This window comes from Narcine bancroftii, chromosome 11 (genome assembly GCF_036971445.1).
Source record: "Narcine bancroftii isolate sNarBan1 chromosome 11, sNarBan1.hap1, whole genome shotgun sequence".
NCBI lineage: Eukaryota > Metazoa > Chordata > Chondrichthyes > Torpediniformes > Narcinidae > Narcine > Narcine bancroftii.
The window spans coordinates 19,820,660-19,842,312 of NC_091479.1; the positions used below are offsets into that span (position 1 = coordinate 19,820,660).

Genomic DNA, 21,653 nt, shown 5'->3' on the forward strand with positions numbered 1-21,653 from the left:
ACTCCCCGATCTCCCTCTCTTCTCTATCTCTCTCCTTTTCAGCTCTCCACCCCCCTTCCCTCTCCATTCCCCGCCATCCCCCCCCCCCCACCCAGTTTGCTGGTCTGCCCTACCTCCCTTATCCACCTATTACCTCCTGCCTGTGGGACCGTGTTCCTCCCCCTGCCCCTCACCCTCCACCACCATTTTGTTTGGGCGCCTGTGACATTTTGCCCAGACCTTGACAAAGGGCTCAGGCCTGGTTCTATTTCATTATCTTTGCCACATAAAGGACGCTGTTTGACCTGCTGAGTTTCTCCAGCAACGTGGTTTTACCTCATCCACGGGGTCTGCAGATTTTCCTGTTTTACTCGAGTTCAGTGGTTCTCAACTTTTTTCTTCCCACTCACATCCCACTTTAAGTATTCCCTATGCCATCGAGGCTCTGTGATTAGTAAAGGATTGCTTAAGGTGGGATGTGAGTGGAAAGAAAAAGGTTGAGAACCACTGGCCTAGAACAAGGGGAGACGTTGCCCTGGAGAACAAAGGCACCTTTGGCGAGTGGAAGCATCAATGCTGTGCTGGTACTGAGGGTTAATGTTGGCACCGGAGAGTCAGGAGATGATTGGATATCTCATTTTGTTGGGACCAGTTTTGGAGAGGAGAGAGAGAGAGAGAGAGAGAGAGAGAGAGAGAGAGAGAGAGAGAGAGAGAGAGAGAGAGAGAGAGAGAGAGATCGGGCAATGTTGTTGATGAGTCACTGATCTGAAGAGTTATCTCTGCTTCTCTCTAGCCATGGCCAACTTGGCCGCCTCCCCAATTCCATCTCTCCATCTCCTCTGACGTCCTTCAGCAAGGGGAAGGAGAATTCCTGCTCACGGTGTCAGTGGTGAATGAGGCAGGGGAATTCTGCCTCCCCGGGGTAGAAGGCAGGGAGCAGGAGTTGTCTGCCTGGCCTTCGAGTCTGCTCACTCTCCAAAAAAAAAGTTCGCAGCTGATGTTCACAAGGTACGGAAGCAGAAGTAGGCCAATCAGCCCATCAATTCTGCTCCACCACTCTATCATGAGCTGATCCATCTCCCCACTCCCCGTAACCCTTGATGCCCTGACTAATCAAATGCCCATCAATCTCTGAGATGAAAAAGGGAAAAGGTTTAAAGGGAACACAAGGGAAGGGGGATCTTCATACACAGAGATTGGTGGGGGGAGGGTGTGGAATGAGCTGCGAGCTGAAGTGGTGAACGTGGGCTCAATTTGACATTTAAAAATAATTTGAACAGGTAGGTGGATGGGAGGGGAATGGTCTGGGTTCTTGTCAAGGGGGACGAGGCAGAATAACAGGATGGGTGGTAGAGTCTTATGGTTTTATGACCTGGTGATTGCTTTTCTGCTCAAGGTCAGAACGATTGCTTCCAAGTTCCTCCTAACTGACCATGGGAGCTTTTCGATCCCACCAGTTTAGTGTCTCACCGAAGAGCAGAGCTGCGCAGTGGGGGCCTGGCGTGTGTTCCTGCGGGCAGTCGGAGAGCCGTCAGCATCTGGCGTCCCATCATGGGGGTGGGGGGGCTGCAGGTCTTGGCACCAGCTGGCAAGATGTGATGGGGATGATAGTTTTGACAGGTTCAAGTCCTGGACAGGATCTATTAACAAGCAGTGGTCTTTGTGACAGGGATCATGGACAATGCAACACATCTAAATTAGACACATCAGACGCTCGTTCCAACAAACAGTGAAGCTGCGATTATAGTAAAATGCTGGAGGAATTCAGTGCCCCATGGATGCAGTAGAGGTGACCTCAGGGAATATATTTAAGACAAGGTTGGATAGATGTTTACGGAATCAGGGAATTAAGGGATCTGGGGAAATGGCAGGAAGGTGACCAGCCACGATCACATTGAGTGGTGGAGCAGGCTCGATGGGCTGAATGGCCAACCCCTGCCCCTATTTCTCGTGCTCTCATCCCCTGACCCACATGGTGAGCACTCAAGATGTGCAAATCGAGAGAGCTGGGTGGCAGAGGGAGGAGGAAATGATTTGTTCCGGACTGAGACAGAATTGGCTTTCTCATCAATCACACCAGCCAGTAAAGGGGGTGAGTGATGTTCTTGCCCAAGGACATCTGCATGAGGTGAGGGTGGGGGGCACTGTTTTGACATCGTGGATATCTGTGTCTGAAACAGTGCTGGGTGGAGATGGAGGCTGGGACAATCAGTTCCGTTCAGGAGCCTTGCCGTTCCGAGAGTATTCGTTCATGTGGCTCCCTCCGAATTGAGGTGGTTGCCTTCCCTGTTCCAAACCACAATGTTAATCCAGCTCTCGTTTTCATTTTCTGCCTCTTACCCTCCAGATTTCCAGTTGCCACTAAATGTTCCAATGTATCTCTTTACAAAGAATTTTGGTCACTGCTTCCTGATTCTTTGAAGTAATGTACTTTTTGTTTCCGTCAGTTAAAGCAAAAGGGGGTGTGAGGCGCTCCTTCCAACCTGTTCAGCCTCCCAGACAGGGTCACATGAAGCCATGGGTGGCAGGTGGTGGGTGGCTTTTCACAGGCAGATTCTGCAGTTTGGAATTTGTGGTTGTGGCAGATGAATCTGCGGATCAGTGGCCGGGGTGACCCACCACTGCCACTGAAGACAGCAGTGGGAAACCTCTTCAGTATTTCCCCCTGGTGACTGGTACAAGGGGAGCATTCAAGAAACTCTGATCGGAACCTGGATGTAAGAAAAATTGAGGGTTAAAATGTGAACATAAGCAGGAGTCGGCCATTTGGCCCATCGTGCCTGTTCTGCCTCAGCTGATCTGGTGATAGGCTCATCTCCACCTACCTGTCTTTCCCCCTTAATTCTCCTCCGATGTAAAAGTCTAACAACCTTCTCTTAAATATATTTGCTTCAATGGGCGGTGAATTCCATCCGCTGGGAAAATCAGATCCTCCTTGTCAACATCCGAAATCCATGACCCTGAATCTTGAAGCTGTGTCCCTGAGTTCTGGTCTCCCCTACCAATGGAAAAAAATAATTGGACACATTTCTATCAGATCCCCTCTCATTCTTCTAAATTTCAGCGAGGACAGCCCCAGTTGACTCCATCTCTCCTCATAGGCCAACCCCCTCACCTCCGGAATCAAGAGAGCCTGAAGGGTTAGATTGTTGTGGACATAGGATGGCACAGCATCATGAACTGAAGGGCCTGAGCTGTGCCAGAATGCTCTAAAAAAACCCAGCTCATCCTCTCATGACACAGGATCACACAGGTCAGCTTAAAAATCCTGAAATAGACAAAACAAACAGCAAATTTCTCAGACTTTTAACTCCTAAAATAGAAACGGAACAATATGTCAACGACCAACCCTCTTGATGAGAGGAACGGAGTCGGTCACGCAGTATCCATGGAAACCAGTAGGCAGCAGAGGTTCCTGTAGGTCCCTGGGGATGGTGCGTGGCCCCCAGCAAGGATGTGTGTTGCTCTCATTCTCCAACATCTGTAGTTTCCTGAGAGGGGTTCGCGGGCCTGAGAAAATAGAAAGGTGGCAGCTCGTCCACTGATGTCAGACAGTCAGGAGTCCCCCGGTGTAGCAGTGGGTGAGAGTGTTCGATCCCCTGGTGTAGCAGTGGGCGAGAGTGTTTGATCCCCTGGTGGAGCAGTGGGCGAGAGTGTTCGATCCCCTGGTGTAGCAGTGGGCGAGAGTGTTCGATCCCCTGGTGGAGCAGTGGGCGAGGGTGTTTGATCCCCTAGTGCAGCAGTGCGCAAGGTTGTTCGATCCCCTGGTGGAGCAGTGGGCGAGAGTGTTCAATCCCCTGGTGTAGCAGTGGGCGAGAGTGTTCAATCCCCTGGTGTAGCAGCGGGCGAGGGTGTTCGATCCCCAGGTGTAGCAGCGGGCGAGGGTGTTCGATCCCCAGGTGTAGCAGCGGGCGAGAGTGTTCAATCCCCTGGTGTAGCAGTGGGTGAGAGTGTTCAATCCCCTGATGTAGCAATGGGCGAGAGTGTTCAATCCCCTGATGTAGCAATGGGCGAGAGTGTTCGATCACCTAGTATTTCTGGAGGTGTTCTGCTTATAGTTTGAGAGGACCTTCTTTAAGCTTGTCTGATTGAAACCCTTGGCTGACTGAATACACAATCGTTCCCTCTCACTGTCTCCCAAATTGTCCCCATATGAGGTTGAGGGAGTGGGACGGTTTGAATGTTTCTTCGTCAAGTTTATTGTCATCTGATTGTACAAGTATAACCCAATGAACCAGCGTTCTCCGGTCCTCAGGGCAAATCAATAAATGTGCAGGACAAGTATTTCATCTATACAAATATAGAACCTTGGAGGGTGAGTGTGAGCAGATCCTTTGGTTGTTCAGCGTTCTCACTGCCCGAGCGAAGAAGCTGATCCTCAGCCTGGTGGTGCTAGCTCTGATCCTCCTGTATCTCTTCCAGATGGGAGCAGCCAAAAGATGCTGAGCGCAGGGTGGAAGGGGTCCTCAATGATTTGGCATGCCCTCTTCAGACAACGATCCTGGTAGATCATGTTGGTGTGGGGGGAGGGAGACTCCAGTGATCCTCTCTGTCACTCTTATGGTCCTCTGCATTGACCTCTGATCCATTTCTTTGCAGCGAATGTACCCGACTGTGTTGCAGACGGCCAGGACGCTCTTCATGGAGCTCCTGTAGAAGGTTGACATGATGGTGGCCGGTAGCCTCGCCCACGACAGTCTTCCCAGGAAATGCTGCTTTCTGACAAGTGTGGAGGTGTTGAGTGTCCACGAGGTGTCATTAGTTAAGTGTACTCCAAGGAACTAAGTGGTCTCCACTCTCTCTACCACGGAGTTATTAGGTCCTTTCATGCAATGAAAAAGCCCAAGTGTAAATGTGGAGATTCTCCACCCTTGCGTCGGGAGGCTTACCTCTATGAATGCGCCGTGGCCAGCTCTGAGATGCTCAGGGAATCCCTCTCAGAGAAGGGTATTCTGCGGAGCACCATGTTCCACTGCCTTTCGTGTTGCGGCTGGTTCGAGCTGGGTTGACGACATCGCAATGATGTCATCAGCCTGAGACGCAGGAGTGGGATTCTTGGAAGGCCGATGGTGTGCATGGCAGGAAGGCATTGCAGGTACGTTCCTAGTTAGGAATAGCAGTGAGGAAATAATTACTTCTAATGGGGGAGATGCGGAGATTAGACTGCTTCTCGACGTCACATCTCAGGAAAGGATGCTCACAGGGACAGTAAGGGAGAGCCCAACCTTTGAACGACTGGCCAATGCGCTTACAGCACGTTGTCACAGCCACAGTAAAGACCAGGTAGTTACCAAGCTTAAGAGCCTGAGGAGAAGATCCAGGCTGTGCTAGATCACAACAGGAGAGTGGCAGCATACGGTTCGACGGGCTGTGCCTCGATCAATGCCACAAGATCTGGGGGACTAGCTGAACGTGGTCAGTGCATTAGAGCCCTGCTTCCCCAGTGCTCATCTCCGAGTCGTCTCAGGCGTCAACCAACAGTGCTGCTGTGGGAGACACACCGGCGAAGGAGGGGCAGGTCACAGCAGACAGTGCTACTGGTGCGGATATGGTCATCTCTGGAAGCAATGACATGGTCGCAGAAATCACTGCCAATGGCAGGGGCAAGGAGGGACTGTCACCTGAGGAGATGGTGGCTTTATGTGTCAAAAAGCACACAATTCTACTGCTGATCCCCTTAATATGTCCCACAATACCCCAGCCGAGATACGCGTCGGAGGTTGATGGAAAGTCTGGATCTATCAAAGGAGTTGGAGAACATGATGATGTGGCTGGACATGGAGGACGGAGAGAGGGATCGGCTGCATGCTGGACAAGGAGGACAGAGAGAGGGATCGGCTGCACGCTGGACAAGGAGGATGGAGAGAGGGATCGTCTGCGCGCTGGACAAGATGGACGGAGAGAGGGGTCGGCTTCACGCTGGACATGGAGGGATCGTCTGCGCGCTGGACATGGAGGACGGAGAGAGGGATCATGTGCACGCTGCACAAGGAGGACGGAGAGAGGGATCGGCTGCGCGCTGGACATGGAGGACGGAGAGAGGGATCGTCTGCACGCTGGACAAGGAGGACAGAGAGAGGGATCGGCTGCATGCTGGACAAGGAGGACGGAGAGTAGGATCGGCTGAGCGCTGGACAAGGACGGAGATAGGGATCGTCTGCGCGCTGGACAAGGTGGACAGAGAGAGGGATCGGCTTCACGCTGGACATGGAGGGATCGTCTGTGTGCTGGACATGAAGGAGGGAGAGAGGGATCGACTGCGCGTTGCACAAGGAGGACGGAGAGAGGGATCGGCTTCACGCTGGACGTGGAGGACGGAGAGAGGGATCGGCTTCGCACTGGACAAGCAGGACGGAGAGAGGGATCGGCTGCGCGCTGGACAAGGAGGACGGGGAGAGGGTTTGCCTGCACGCTGAGACGCAGCTGAATCGGGGGTGAACAATGCCTGTCGATCTGAGGGCAGAGGAGGATGCAGCCCACTGGGTGGAAGTTGCCTACGCAGGCACAGGTAGCGTCTGGGTTGTCATCTGCGCTGCGTGAACTCGGCGCTGCAATGGACAAGCAGTCCGCCATTATCCAGAATGTGGTCACTCGATTCGAGAATGTGGCCTGCCCCCTCAGCACCCGTACCCACAGCTCTATGGTTCCCCTCGTGCCATGCCCCGACCCCCTGCCACCAACGTGCCATAACATTCCACACTGTCTAATCTGCAGAAGGTCCTCTTTGTAACCAGAGCTATTTGGTCAACAAGCAGCATTCGCCTCCGTCTGCAGCGCCGACGCTCGGACCGCCTTGCCACCTGAAATTACCGCCTGCTTCCCCGCAACTTCTGCATGTATCTCACAGATATGATTCTCGCACCTTGTGGACATCGGGGTTTCAATGGGATCAACGGCCTTACTGAGGGTCTCCTCCTGGATATGAAGCCCGGCCGGAAACATCACAACTGCCTGCTCCGTCTGGGGCCGCCATGATCCACTGTAGGGCTCTCTCCGCGTCGGCGCATACGGATGGGCATCGACTCGGCGAGCGGTGCCAGGGCCCCGCATCCGTCGGAGGCCACTACGAGGCGCAGCCTTTTAGGGCTGCTCGGTTTTCCCGCCGCGCTCGTAGCCGGCCGGTGGAGGCCTGGCATGGAAGGGCGTAAAGATGTGTTGTGGAGGGGGGGGGGGTCGTTCCTGGTCCTCCTGAAGCCCACCCTCATCTCCTTGAGCCTCTTTCAGGCGCGTTCTCAGCCAAGCGGATGCAGCCCTGTGGAATGGTCATTCAGCTGGCAGCCCTGAAAGCGCCGCGCTGTCTATCTAAAAGGGACAGCCGCAGGAGAGGCGCCTCGGAGGCTCTGGCTAGAGTTGCTGTAGAAGGTTGACCAACTGGAGTGTTGGGATTTTGCTCCCACTCTCCCCCCCAGCAGATTATTTTCTTGTCCCATCATTCTCCTCCCCCCCCCTCGATTCTGCCACCCTCCCTCACCCTGGGGACGATTTGAGAGCGTGGGGTGGGGGAGGAGGAGAGAGCAGGGGGCAGTGCCACGTTGCCCGTGCGCCAGTCAGGGCAGTGGGAGGGAGGAAGCCCTGCCTGCGGACCCACTGGAGGCAGCTCCGTGGCGATAGGCAGCCCGGCGACCAGACGCTGCCGACGGCCTTGGAATTGGGGGGGGGGGAGGGGGGGTGTGGCCGACTGAACGGGTAAGGAGAGCTGTTCGCAAGGGCTGGGCTGGCGCTTGACTCCCGGTGTCTGCGCGGCCACGGGGAAGGGGGACAAAGACCGAGCTTAACCCGGTCTGACACGGTGGTGGCCAATGCGTGTGTTTAACTGGGGGGCAGTTCGAACTTCACAGACCGCTCGGCCCTTCTAGTCCGTACGATCTTTTCTGCAAGTCGCTAGAGAAACTCAGCAGGTCAAACAATGTAGCAAAGATAAAGATATAGAATCAAACTATTGGTGATGTATCTATCTTTGCTACATAGTTTCTCCAGCAACGTGCTTTTAAATTTAATTATATCTATTTTTTTTAAAAATTGAGACCTACAGTCCTTTCGGCCCACCAGCCCGTGCTGCCCAATTGACCTACAACCTCCTTTCGGTTTTTGGAGGGTGGGAGGAAACTGGAGCCCTCTCCCCCCCGGAGAGTGTGCAAACTCCTCACGGGCAGCGCGGGATTCGAACTGGGGTCGCTGGTGCAGTAGCCGGGAGAAGGAGAGCCGGGTGCGGGTGTGGGCGATGTTCAGGTGGCAGCGCTGTTCTGGCCCGCAGCGGGGAGAGGCGCCGCAGAGCAAACGGCCTTCGTCCCGCCCGCTTTCAGGTGCCTGGGGGGGGGAGAGGAGCGCTCCGAAGCGGAGAAATGCACCTACCCGAGGAGGGTTGGGTAAGTACTCCTCGGATCAGGGTTCTCTGCTTTCAGGTGGCCTCCCGACAGCTGCCTTCAGGAATTTTGGCTTTACATTGGGGAATTCTGGCCACCTGAAAGCGGCTACTATAACCGTGCCGCACTTCATCACGGTGTCTGCACGGTGGTTTATTATTCTGTAAGTCCCACTGCCCTGCACCCAGTCTCTATCCACCCCCCCCCCCCCCCCCCATCCACATCTGGCACAGAGTGCAAGTTCAGAAAGTGAGAGAGCAGAATTAATATGTTGACTGCTCTATATATTTTAATATGTTGGCAGCGGGAGGTATAGATGGAGGGGAGGGGTGTTTGTGTGTGTGCATGCACGAATGAGTGTATGTATGCGTGCATGTGTGTGTGTGATGTGTGTCTGTGAGAGTGTGTGCATTTGTATGTGTGTATAGGATTGTGTGTGTACATGGGTGTCTGTGTGTGTGCACATGCATGTGTGCATGCATACATGTGTGTTCCTGTGTATGCGTTTGTGTGCACGATTGCCTGCGCTACAATCACCATCCTCTGTAGTTTCTTGGACTCTTGAGCAGACCAGTTCCGGTCCCACGCAGTGAAGCCCCCTGACAGGATGCTTTCAGTGGTGTACCTGCAGAATTGTTAAGGGATACTCAATATTGTTTGTTCAGTGATGTTTTACTTTGGATTTCTGATGGGTGAGACCACTGAATGGTTGCAGTAACACAAAGGAGGGCATTGGGGCCATAGAATCTCCACTGCCTCTATGTTGGAGCAACTCAGCTAAACCCACACCCACCCTGTCTCCCTGTTCCCCTCCAAAGTTCTTTCACAGAGTTGTTTGGATTTGTCCCCATCCTGGTGCATTCAAAACCCTGCCAGCTGTGTTTGTGCCACCTTGTTCTTTGCCAATTGCCGTCACTTGACCCTCCCTCCATGGAGTGGTTTATCTCTGTTATGTCTAGAGACCATCTCCAACCTCCTCCTCCATTCCAAGAATGACCTCAGATCCTCCACTCTCTCTGCAGAACTCGTCTCCTATCCCAGGGACCATTTCTGGTAGATTTCATCTGCATCCTCTCCAAACCTCTTCCATAAAGTCTGGTACCCAGACATGGCCCTGCAGTTGTGGCTGGACCAGTGTTTTTATTAAGGTTCATTGTTACTTATTTTACTTTCTGTTTCCTAAAGCCCGATGGTTCCATATATTGCCCTGCCATTTTCAAACAACATAAGACCATAAGATATAGAAGCAGATATAGCTCATTCCATCCATTCTCCCTCTCAGCCCCTCTCCCCTGCCTCCTCCCCATACTCTGAGTATTCAGCTGGGTATCAATCTCTGCCTTAAATACACCCTGGCCTCCACAGCCGCCTGTGGTCACAAATTCCAGCAGTTCACCACTCCCTGTTTTAAGTGGGCACCTTTCAGTCCTGACGTTGTGTCCTCTTGACCCAGACTCCCCCTACCATGGGAAACAACCTTGCCCCATCTACTCCATTCAACATTCCATGAGGTCCCCTCATTCTTCTGAACTCCGAGGAGTCCGGTCCAAGAGATGCCCAACATTCCTCATATGATAATCCTTTCATTCCAGGAATCATTCATGGAATGATTCTGGGCAGCACAGTTAGGGATTGGGGTTTGAATCCCATGCTGTCTGTAAGGAGTTTGTCTGGACTCTCCGTGTCTGCATGGGTTTCCTCCCACCCTTCAAAACGAACTGGGGTTGTAGGTCAATAGGGCGGCACGGGCTTGTGGGCTGACAGAGCCTGTTACCCTGCTGTATGTCTAAAAAAAGTTACAATGCTCATTTACCTACAAATCCCTGTTCCATTACTCCTTTTGGAATTCTGCCTTCTCATTTACAGTTCATTGCTTCTTCTCTGTCACCCCACAAAAATATAAAATTGAACACTTCCAAGCATTAAACACCATCTGCTATCAACCTGCCCATTCCATGAGTCTGTCTATAACTCCATGGGTCTGTTACTAAGTAAATATCTTCTTTCTTTGGCTTGGCTTCGCGGACGAAGATTTATGGAGGGGGTAAAAAGTCCACGTCAGCTGCAGGCTCGTTTGTGGCTGACAAGTCCGATGCGGGACAGGCAGACACGATTGCAGCGGTTGCAGGGGAAAATTGGTGGGTTGGGGTTGGGTGTTGGGTTTTTCCTCCTTTGCCTTTTGTCAGTGAGGTAGGCTCTGCGGTCTTCTTCAAAGGAGGTTGCTGCCCGCCAAACTGTGAGGCGCCAAGATGCACGGTTTGAGGCGATATCAGCCCACTGGCGGTGGTCAATGTGGCAGGCACCAAGAGATTTCTTTAGGCAGTCCTTGTACCTTTTCTTTGGTACACCTCTGTCACGGTGGCCAGTGGAGAGCTCGCCATATAACACGATCTTGGGAAGGCGATGGTCCTCCATTCTGGAGACGTGACCCATCCAGCGCAGCTGGATCTTCAGCAGCGTGGACTCGATGCTGTCGGCCTCTGCCATCTCGAGTACTTCGACGTTAGGGATGTAAGCGCTCCAATGGATGTTGAGGATGGAGCGGAGACAACGCTGGTGGAAGCGTTCTAGGAGCCGTAGGTGGTGCCGGTAGAGGACCCATGATTCGGAGCCGAACAGGAGTGTGGGTATGACAACGGCTCTGTATACGCTTATCTTTGTGAGGTTTTTCAGTTGGTTGTTTTTCCAGACTCTTTTGTGTAGTCTTCCAAAGGCGCTATTTGCCTTGGCGAGTCTGTTGTCTATCTCATTGTCGATCCTTGCATCTGATGAAATGGTGCAGCCGAGATAGGTAAACTGGTTGACCGTTTTGAGTTTTGTGTGCCCGATGGAGATGTGGGGGGGCTGGTAATCATGGTGGGGAGCTGGCTGATGGAGGACCTCAGTTTTCTTCAGGCTGACTTCCAGGCCAAACATTTTGGCAGTTTCCGCAAAGCAGGACGTCAAGCGCTGAAGAGCTGGCTCTGAATGGGCAACTAAAGCGGCATCGTCTGCAAAGAGTAGTTCACGGACAAGTTTCTCTTGTGTCTTGGTGTGAGCTTGCAGGCGCCTCAGATTGAAGAGACTGCCATCCGTGCGGTACCGGATGTAAACAGCGTCTTCATTGTTGGGGTCTTTCATGGCTTGGTTCAGCATCATGCTGAAGAAGATTGAAAAGAGGGTTGGTGCCAGAACACAGCCTTGCTTCACGCCATTGTTAATGGAGAAGGGTTCAGAGAGCTCATTGTTTTCGTGCAGTTGGATAATCATGTTGAGGAACTTTGGGGGACATCCGATGCGCTCTAGTATTTGCCAAAGCCCTTTCCTGCTCACGGTGTCGAAGGCTTTGGTGAGGTCAACAAAGGTGATGTAGAGTCCTTTGTTTTGTTCTCTGCATTTTTCTTGGAGCTGTCTGAGGGCAAAGACCATGTCAGTAGTTCCTCTGTTTGCGCGAAAGCCGCACTGTGATTCTGGGAGAATATTCTCGGCGACACTAGGTATTATTCTATTTAGTAGAATCCTAGCGAAGATTTTGCCTGCAATGGAGAGCAACGTGATTCCCCTGTAGTTTGAGCAGTCTGATTTCTCGCCTTTGTTTTTGTACAGGGTGATGATGGTGGCATCACGAAGATCCTGAGGCAGTTTACCTTGGTCCCAACAAAGCTTGAAAAACTCATGCAGTTTGGCATGCAGAGTTTTGCCGCCAGCCTTCCAGACTTCTGGGGGGATTCCATCCATACCTGCTGCTTTGCCACTTTTCAGTTGTTCGATTGCCTTATATGTCTCATCCAGGGTGGGAACCTCATCCAGCTCTAGCCTTAGGGGCTGTTGAGGGAGCTGGAGCAGGGCGGAATCTTGGACTGAGCGGTTGGCACTGAAAAGAGATTGGAAGTGTTCTGACCATCGGTTGAGGATGGAGATCTTGTCGCTGAGGAGGACTTTGCCGTCTGAGCTGCGCAGCGGGCTTTGGACTTGGGGTGAGGGGCCGTACACAGCCTTTAGAGCCTCGTAGAAACCCCTGAAGTCGCCAATGTCTGCGCTGAGCTGGGTTCGTTTGGCGAGGCTAGTCCACCACTCATTTTGGATCTCCCGGAGTTTGCGCTGAAGATGGCTGCATGCGCGACGGAAGGCTTGTTTCTTCTCTGGACAGGACGGCTTTGTAAGGTGAGCCTGGTGGGCAGCTCGCTTCTTTGCCAGCAGCTCCTGGATTTCCTGGCTGTTTTCGTCAAACCAGTCCTTGTTTTTCCTGGAGGAGAAGCCCAGTACCTCTTCAGTGGATTGCAGTATGGTAGTCTTCAACTGATCCCAGAGGGTTTCAGGGGACGGGTCCGTGAGGCGGATTGCATCGTCGAGCTTTGCTTTGAAATATAGTGCAAATAAGCAAATATAGTGCCTGTGGTATTCATCACAAAGTATTCAGACAATGATGTAAAGCATATTTCCCTTGGTGAGTGAATCCGGGGCAAGAGGGTGCAGTCGTAGAATTAGAAGGTACCCATTTAATACAGAGGTGAGGAGAAATTTCGTTAGCCAGAGGGTCGTGGAATTCGTTGCCATGTACAGATGTGGAGGTCTGATCATTGGGGAAGTTTAAGGAGGAGATTGATAGGTATCTAATTATTCAAGGTATTAAGGGATATGGGGAAAAGGCCTGAATTTGGAACTAGATGCAAGACCCGTTTAGCTCAGGGCCTACTTCTGTTCCTTTATCTTGTGATAATTTTTGTTTATGGTTTTTGTTGTCTGCAGATCAACCTGATCGAAGGTTGTGTTTTCCAATTTGTCCTGTGGTACCTTGGAGGTAGCCGAGCATTGACACACCCTGCTGAGCCGCGACCTGGGGCAATTTTCCACCTTCCCTCAAATTTCATCCCTCCCCATCCCAAACCAGAGCCTGAGGAAGGTGTGAGGGGGACGTGGGCTTGGCTGCAGTGTTCTTCTGCGGAGCTGGTAGAGGGGCTCTATGGGCCAAATGACCTTCTTCAGAGCCATAACCATTCTGCGTTATCATTCGCTGTAAAGGAACATTAAAAAAAACCTTTATAAAGTAGTTAGCGCAAACCTATCACAGCGCCAGTGACCCAAGTTGGAATCAACACTGTCTGTACATTCTCCCTGTGTGGTTTTCCTTCAGGTGCCTTGGCTTCCTCCCACCTTCCAAAATCGGACGGGGGTTGTAGGTTAATTGGGTGGCACGGATCTCAATGGCTGGAATCTGCTTATCTACGTGTTATAAATTTAAAAACATTGTGTGCTGAAAGGTCTGTACTGGGCTGTAATGTTCTTTGTTTTATAATTGAACAGATATTATTGAGCAGTTTGTCAGGGACCATTAAATGGTAAGTTTTAATGAAATATTTCTGCCAAACCTGCTCAATATCTCCAGTGTTTCCTTTGGGACCAGATCTTCTAAACCTGGTCTATTTAACTATCTGTCTAAATGCCTTTTAAACACTGCAACTATACCTGATCTCACCACCTCCTCAGGCAGCCTTGTTCCTGACATGTAAAAACAGAACCTACCTGACAGAACCCTAATAAAACTTCCTCTTTTTTACCTTAAAAGTGTGCCTTCCTACTACCTACTACTAGACTTAAGCCTTCCATAATTACACACTGTCAGATCACCTGAGACTCCAGGGATAACAAGCCCAGCCCAGAACTGAAGTCCTCCAGGTCAGGCCAATCCCCTCTGCACCCTCTCCAGTACGATCACATCCTCAGATGGTCAAAGGGGGAAGCAATATTTTTGTGCTTGGGACATTCATTCCGATCCACAGATATGAGTTCAGCCACAAGACTCGCACCACCCAGTTTAGGGATCAGGTGCCCCCCCTCCAGAATCAGACTGCTCACAACCGCGCTGTCTGTGAGGAGTTTGCACGTTCTCCCTCGTGTCTGCGTGGGTTATCCCTGGGGGCTCCTGTTTCCCACCCTTCAAAAACGTTCCGGAGGGAGGGGTGGGTGGAGGTTCACTGGGTATAAATTGGGCGGCCTTGACTCGTGGGCCGAAATGAGCTGTACATCTAAATTTAATTAAAAAAAAACCCAAGGGCAGCACGATTAGCGCAACGCTGTTTCAGCGCCAAGGACCGGGTCGGGGGTTCAAATCCCACACAGTCCGTGAAGAGTGTCTGCATGGGTTTTCCCAGGGGGTTCCAGTTCCCTCCCACCGTTCAAAATGCCAGGGGTTGTAGGTCCCTTGGGTGTAAATTGGTTTCACATGGCCTCGTGGGCCTGTGACTGCTGCAGTCTAAATAAAAAAAGACCAAGTCAACCACAGACTCATTTAAGGACTGATTTTTCACATGATTTATTACGGAATATTTGCACAGTCAGTTTGTTTAGATTTCTTTCTTGTTTATATTTCTCTTTTGTACACCTCTTTTTTTCTTGACTAGTTTTTTTTGTGCTCTCTGGCTATTTTTAACCTTTCATGACATGGGTAACCTACAGGAAGAACATTAATACGAACCAGCTGGTGGTTGGGTATAAAACCAATCCTGGAAAAGCGGGACACGGAGAAGATGCGCTTGTGGGTCGTTCCTAAAAACCGGGACACGGAGAAGATGCGCTTGTGGGTCGTTCCTAAAAACCGGGACACGGAGTCCAAAGGGTTAGGAGTGGGTGCCAGAGACGTGATCGGGGTCAAGAGAGGGTCCATCCAAGACCCATTGCAGAACGTCTTTGTGGATCCAGATCGACCTAACCTGTGGCTGAACCCGGAATCAGGGAAAGGTGCAGTCCGATGCTTTCCCGTCGGGAGTCGCTCCCCACACTTCGAGCTGGGGTGCTCCCTCTCTCAACAGCCCCATTTGAGAGACTATCTATTGGAAGAGTCTTAAAAGTGAACTCCCTCCTTTTACATATCCAGTACAAAATCCCTCTTTGGAGGGTCCCAACAAGGAATCTCTCTCCTCTTTCTTTAAAGACCCTTTTCCTGCGGATCATTCTGCTGGACCCTCTCTTGAACCCAATCACATTTCTGGCATCCGCTCTTTCGGTCCAGACTGTCGAAGTTCAGATTTACAGAGCGCACCCGTGCCGTCACGTATCACCCTGAGATTCTTTCTCCTCTGAGGGCCAAGCAGAATTTCTAATGTTCGGTAGTGCACCAAAACTGTAGTCAAGACAGGGGACAAAAGAGAGAAATGTAAAGAAAGAAAGAAATCGAAACAATCTGACTGTGCAAACTCCACAATAACCTTAACTGAGGCTCTGGTTGACTTTGTTATGTTTTAATTTTAAATTGAGACAACCTGCACGGTAACAGGCCCTTCAGCCCACGAGATCATGCCGTCCAATTGACCTAGAAATCTCAGTGCATCTTTGAAGGGTGGGTGGAAACCGGAGCACGAGGGAGAACGTGCAAACTCCTCACGGACAGCGCCGGGTATGAACCCCAGTCGCTGGCGCCGCCCTGGTCGTTAAGGTGGAGTCGAATAGCGGAGGGGTTCCTGAACCTGGTCTTGGTGCATCTAGACCTCTTTCCTGATGGGGGCTGCGAAAGGGTCCTTGATGATCGCCTCGGAGATGTTCTCCAGGGAGGGGAGGGGTTTGCCTCTGATGTCCTGGGTGGGGAAATGAACGATCAGAAATGACTCCAGGTGCCTTGCGGTCGGGTGTGGGAGGTGGTTGGAATATTTTCTCCAACCACACCCCGGTAGAGCAGGGTGCGCTGTTGGGCTGCGAGCTCGGATCCAATTTCCTTCAATCTCTCTGCAGCTCTCGCTGACGGGTCCTGCCTGCCTCCTGGGGCCACGGGGTGGAGGAGGAGGCCGGCGTTGGCCGAGGATGGAATGACTGCTCTTAAGAGCCGAGGCAAGATGAGCGGCCCCAGGTGAGTGCCCACTGCGCTGTGCACCGGGGGGACGCGGGCTGCTAAACCCCCCTCCCCCTGCGCTGTGCAACGGGACGCGGACTGCTCCCCTCCCCCTGCGCTGTGCAACGGGACGCGGGCTGCTTCCCCCCCCTCCCACGCTGTGGAACGGGACGCGGGCTGGTACCCTTTCCACCCCCCCCCCCCCCTGCGCTGTGCACCGGGACGCGGGCTGCTTCCCCCCCCCCCCACGCTGTGGAACGGGACGCGGGCTGGTACCCTTTCCACCCCCCCCCCCTGCGCTGTGCACCGGGACGCGGGCTGCTACCTGTTACCTCCCTTCCTGCGGGACGGTACAACCTGGGACAGGGTGCACCCTCAGTTTCATAAAGAAAGCACCCAGACATATAGCTGGGGATTAATTTGCATGGGTAGAAACCTTGGAGTGAGGCCCCCGGGCTTTGCACAAGGGCTCCACTCTATGGCAACGAGCCCGGCTGCTCTCTCTTAATTCCTGGGAACTTTTGTTTCCCGTGGAAATGAACATTGTCTCCACACGAAGGGTTAAAAATCCCGCAGAAGCTGGGCGGCGGGAGACGGTCGGGCAGCGGGGTTTCCGGCACCTCCCACGGACCCTGCCCCTTTAAGGGGTATTTCTGTCGACCGGACGGCTGCCTGCCTGCCTGCCCCGCTGCGGAGCCGCTGTGGCAGGGAGGAGCACGTGACCAGCCCTCTGGAGAAGAGCACGTGATCAGCCCTCCCACCGGGAGGAGCACGTGATCACGCGGGTCCGGAGGAACACACAGGGGAGCTGTCGGTGGGTGAGTGGGTTGGGGGTTACCACTGAGCTGCTGGCCTGAGGAGGAAAACAGGGATGGAAGCTTGTGTCAAGTCTACCTGTAGCCAGGGCCTTTTTGGGGACAATTGTCCTGTACAGGCGGTTTGCCTGTAGCCATGGCCCCCTGGGGGTCTCTCAGCCTGGAGCCATGGCCCTGGGGGTCTCTCAGCCTGGAGCCATGGCCCCCTGGGGGTCTCTCAGCCTGGAGCCATGGTCCCCTGGGGGTCTCTCAGCCTGGAGCCATGGCCCCCTGGGGGTCTCTCAGCCTGGAGCCATGGCCCCCTGGGGGTCTCTCAGCCTGGAGCCATGGCCCCCTGGGGGTCTCTCAGCCTGGAGCCATGGACCCCTGGGGGTCTCTCAGCCTGGAGCCATGGCCCCCTGGGGGTCTCTCAGCCTGGAGCCATGGCCCCCTGGGGGTCTCTCAGCCTGGAGCCATGGCCCCCTGGGGGTCTCTCAGCCTGGAGCCATGGCCCCCTGGGGGTCTCTCAGCCTGGAGCCATGGACCCCTGGGGGTCTCTCAGCCTGGAGTCATGGCCCTCTGTGGGATGGTGGGGCTGCAGCCAAACCCCCTGTGATGATGGCTTTTTAAAATTTAAAGACACTGTAACAGGCCCTTCCACCCCTCGAGCCTGTCGCTGGAAGCCAGGTACAGTTTACCTGTGGGAGGGGGTGCTGAGTGCCTATCCTACCCCCAAGAGAACATTGCGTTTATACAATTACAGTTCAGTTTCAACTCAGGAGTCCATTCCGCTCATCTTGGCTACACCACTTTGACATATCAGTGCCTCCGCCATATCTGCAGGCTGTGAGTTCCAGCTGCCAGCCACGTCCTGAACGTACATACTGTATGTATGTCATTAGAGCCCTCTTCGTCCTGCTTTTCAATTTGCACCCTCTGGTCTTGGATGCACTCATTGTGTTGGCCGTTCGCGTTCCTGCTGACGCTAATCCGACAGTTGCGTCATCGTGGAAGGTTGCGTGGGCTGTCAATGCATCACTGAGGTAAAGTTGCAGTACTTTATGTTGGAACACTGCATGCTAGATTAGATTACTGTGCACAGTCAGCCACAGTTATATTTTGTTTCTCTCTTCCATCCCCCACATCTCTGGCTCTCTCGTTGCAGCAGCTTTTGAAAGGGTTCCACTTACATCTCGGGTTAAGATGTGGTTTCACATCCTGCCCAAGGAGTTTAGAGCAATCCTCTGTCCTCCAATGTTGAGTGTTGAGGTTCATATCCGAAATGCTTGGGACCGAACTGTTTTTGGGGTTTTTTTTTTTGTTAATGGAACAATGACTTTAAGTAGCCCAGTAGTAGAATACTCGTAACAGCGGGTAAACAGCGACAAAATATAACAGCAGGCTTTTCGAGCAGAAATAATGTTCAATATGCACCAAAATCAACGTGATTTCTGCTTACAAAATATGATAAAATGCAGCACTAGAAATTCTCCTCCGTGGCTTTTTCAAATGTCTCCTCCAGTGTTTTGGTGCTGAAAATAAGTTTGGTTCATAGAACTTGTCAGTTAATGGAATATTGGATGTGGGGATGTACTATCTCTGGAAGTTGAGGTCAGACTGAGACCTGTCTTCTCACATGAGAGAACTATTCTCACTTCAATTATTTGAAAATACTGGAAATGTCCTGACCATCGTTTATGACCAATAAGTCTAGCTCAGTGGTTCTCAACCTTTTTCTTTCCACCCACATACCACTTTAATGCCTATGCCTTGGGTGTTCTGTGATTAGTAAGAGATTGCTTAAGGTGGGATGTGAGTGGGGTTGAGAATCTCTGTTCTGGACCCAATTGTTACTGAAATATTTTGCTTGAGGAAAATTGTCATTGGCCCATTTCCTTTAGAGTTCTGAAACCGTGCACATGACGAGTCAATGAGGTACGATTAGAACAGTGCTTTGCAAACTTTTTCTTTCCACTTGGATACCACATTAAGCAATCCCTTACTATTAATCACAGAGCAACGATGGCATAGGGATTACTTAAAGTGGAATGTGAGTGGAAAGAAAAAGGTTGAGAACCACTGGTGTAGCTGATGTAGACATCTTGGTCAGCAGGTTGGGCTGAATGGCCTGTTTCAATGACAACACTGAACAATAAATTTCTTTCAAAAGGTTTCCTTCCTGGAAAAAAAAAACTGTGGATTATGATAGTCGACTTCAAACTGAACACAATTATTATTTCAGATTTACTGTATCATGTAGGAAGTCGGAGAAACATTGAATTTTATTGAATTTAGCATGTTAAATCACATCGTGACGCTGGTACATTGCGTTAGTTCAACTGACCTAAAAATGTTTTGCCACTGGTTTTCCTTTCTACTCTGCACCTGGTGCCTCTCGTGCCAGTGTCGAATAATAGTCGGCCAGTGGCCCTGATACCATTTTTCCATGGTCGCAATGTCCTGGTGAAACCTCTCATCGTGTCTGTCACTGACGGCACCAAGGTCAGCGGGGAAGGAGTCCAAGTGCGAATGCAGAAAGTGAATTTTCAATGACACATTGGAGTTCGTGGTTGGTACGCTTGAAGTAAAATATGACAGGAATGAATAAAAAAATAGGTTGCATCAAAAAAAGGAACATTTTAAAGTGATTTTCCTGAACAACAGTCTAAAATCCATAAAATGCACTCGTAAAATGTCCAGGAAGCAAAATTATTGCAGTACAGCGTTATATTACTGTCACCGGGATCGTACCTTGATGGCTGTGTTCACACTGGTGGCCACGCTGAAGGTGGGGTCAGTCAGTCTTTATCTCCCTCTAGTTTATTGGTAGCTGAAGGCACTCCTACAATTCCCATTCACTTTGTCTCTCTCTCTCTCTCTCTCTCTCTCTCTCTCTCTCTCTCTCTCTCTCTCTCTCTCTCTCTCAGATTGAGATACTCTCTCGCCCTTCCTCTGAAATCCCTCCTGTCGAAACATTTTTGGCCTTGTACGGTATGGTTTTTCTCATCCTCCTCCAGTTCGTTTAGTAATAGGTTGTTGGAGTTGAAATTGATAACTTGACCCAAACGTGTGTAATTGTACATTTACACCTCACTTGTATAAAGCAAGGCATATATTAAATATGTAAACCATTTAATCTTCTGTGGGCTTCTAACAACGAGTCAATAAAAAAAAACTATCGAAATATAGCTCCTTGCAGCACAGATTGAGAGTGGAGGATTCAAATTGCACTGTTATCTACCTGTGGCCACCATTATAAATGTGCATAAATAGCTTTATAACCATCGTTAAGAGAGATGACATCCAAAACTATGCTTTATAACCAGGAAATGCATGCAAACATAAGAATTCTGTAAAGATTTATTGGTTTGTACAGGACATTGATGAAGAGGAACAAACTTTCTGCATCTTGGAAAGGATCATTCGATCATACTACACGAGAGGCCATTGGCTGAACGAGGTTGTGGTGGATTTTTATAGGGCTGTTTTAATTGATTTCACTGTTCAATCTTTGCTCGTCCCTTCTGAAATCTTTGCTTTGGAACATTTGCGCGATTATCTTACAAAAGTATGCTGCTTTTCAAAGTTAAAAGGCTGCATCTGTCTCTCAACTTGAGCGACCCGAACCTTGGGTGCTGTCTGCTTACACATTCTTCCCTTGCCTGTCCTCTTATTTGTCTCATCTGGCTGCGTGTGAATAAAGACCGGGGTTCGCAGATTGGGAGATCGCTTTGCTCGGTACCTCCGCTCCGTCCGCCACAACAGCAACTTCCCAGTGGCCAGCCATTTCAATTCTGTGTCTGTCCATGGCCTTGTGCACTATCCCAGCCTTGACCACCCATAGATTGGATTATTTCCGTCTGGGCACTCTCCAGCCGGATGACATTAACAGCTTTTTGCTAAACCTGCTTGCCTTTTCTTTCCCCCTTTCCTGTCGATCCAGTACTCCCCTCCCTTCCCCTTCTACCCAACCCAGCCATCCCACCTCCCCCTGATCACTGCTGTCCCCTCCCTCCCTCCTCCACCTATCCATCACCTGCCTTTGCCCTTCCCCCAATATTGTTGTTCAGACACCTACCCACATTTTCTTCATACTTTGGTGAAGGGCTCAAGCCCGAAACGTCCGTTACGTTACGTATTTTTATCCTTGCTGCAGAAAGGACATTGTTTGACCTGCTGAGTTTCTCCAGGATTTTGTTTTTACTTCGACCCCGGTGTCTGCAGATTTTTCGTGGTTTACTTCTAAATAAGACTGCTGGATATTTTATCACACATTGTGGGAGAAGCTCGGCATGTCACACAGCATCTTATTTTATCTTCCAATCAGCTGGCAACTGTCTCTCCTTCCACACCATGTTAAAGCAGTTCGTAATTTTCAGCATCTGGCTTAAACCTTGCCGAACCGTCTCTCAACTGGGAACATCCTCAAAAGTAAAAGCCCCTCATCTCTGCATCAGGCCAATAAATCCTTCCGGCATCTTTTTAATCCTGAAAGCGTTCATATTCTTTGTACAGAAAGATCAGAGGCTCTGCGACTTGCTGTATATATTTACCGGGTTTCATAACCTTCAGCACATTTGCAGTGAAGAGATGGAGGACTCCTCACAGGGAATGAAGTTACCAAAAAAGTGTCTGATTAGAGAATGCGGAATCGAGCGAGATTTGGTCAGAAACTAATTGGAAAGGAGGTGGTGAGTTTGAGACCCCAGAGTTGCG

General features: G+C 51.1%; 1 protein-coding gene across 2 annotated transcripts in view; it reads left to right on the forward strand.

Moving 5' to 3' along the window:
* The window catches only part of LOC138745611 (GRAM domain-containing protein 2A-like), a 91,652-nt gene that overhangs the window by 20,740 nt on the left and 49,259 nt on the right, over nt 1-21,653 (forward strand). Inside the window, exons 1-2 of one of the 2 annotated variants that reach the window (XM_069902828.1) lie at nt 14,834-15,059; nt 16,047-16,161. In XM_069902828.1, the coding sequence (XP_069758929.1) occupies nt 14,849-15,059; nt 16,047-16,161 (326 nt within the window). In that variant the 5' untranslated portion in view covers nt 14,834-14,848. Of the gene's footprint in view, nt 1-14,833; nt 15,060-16,046; nt 16,162-21,653 lie in introns of those variants that run through there. The other variant, XM_069902829.1, reaches the window with a different exon arrangement.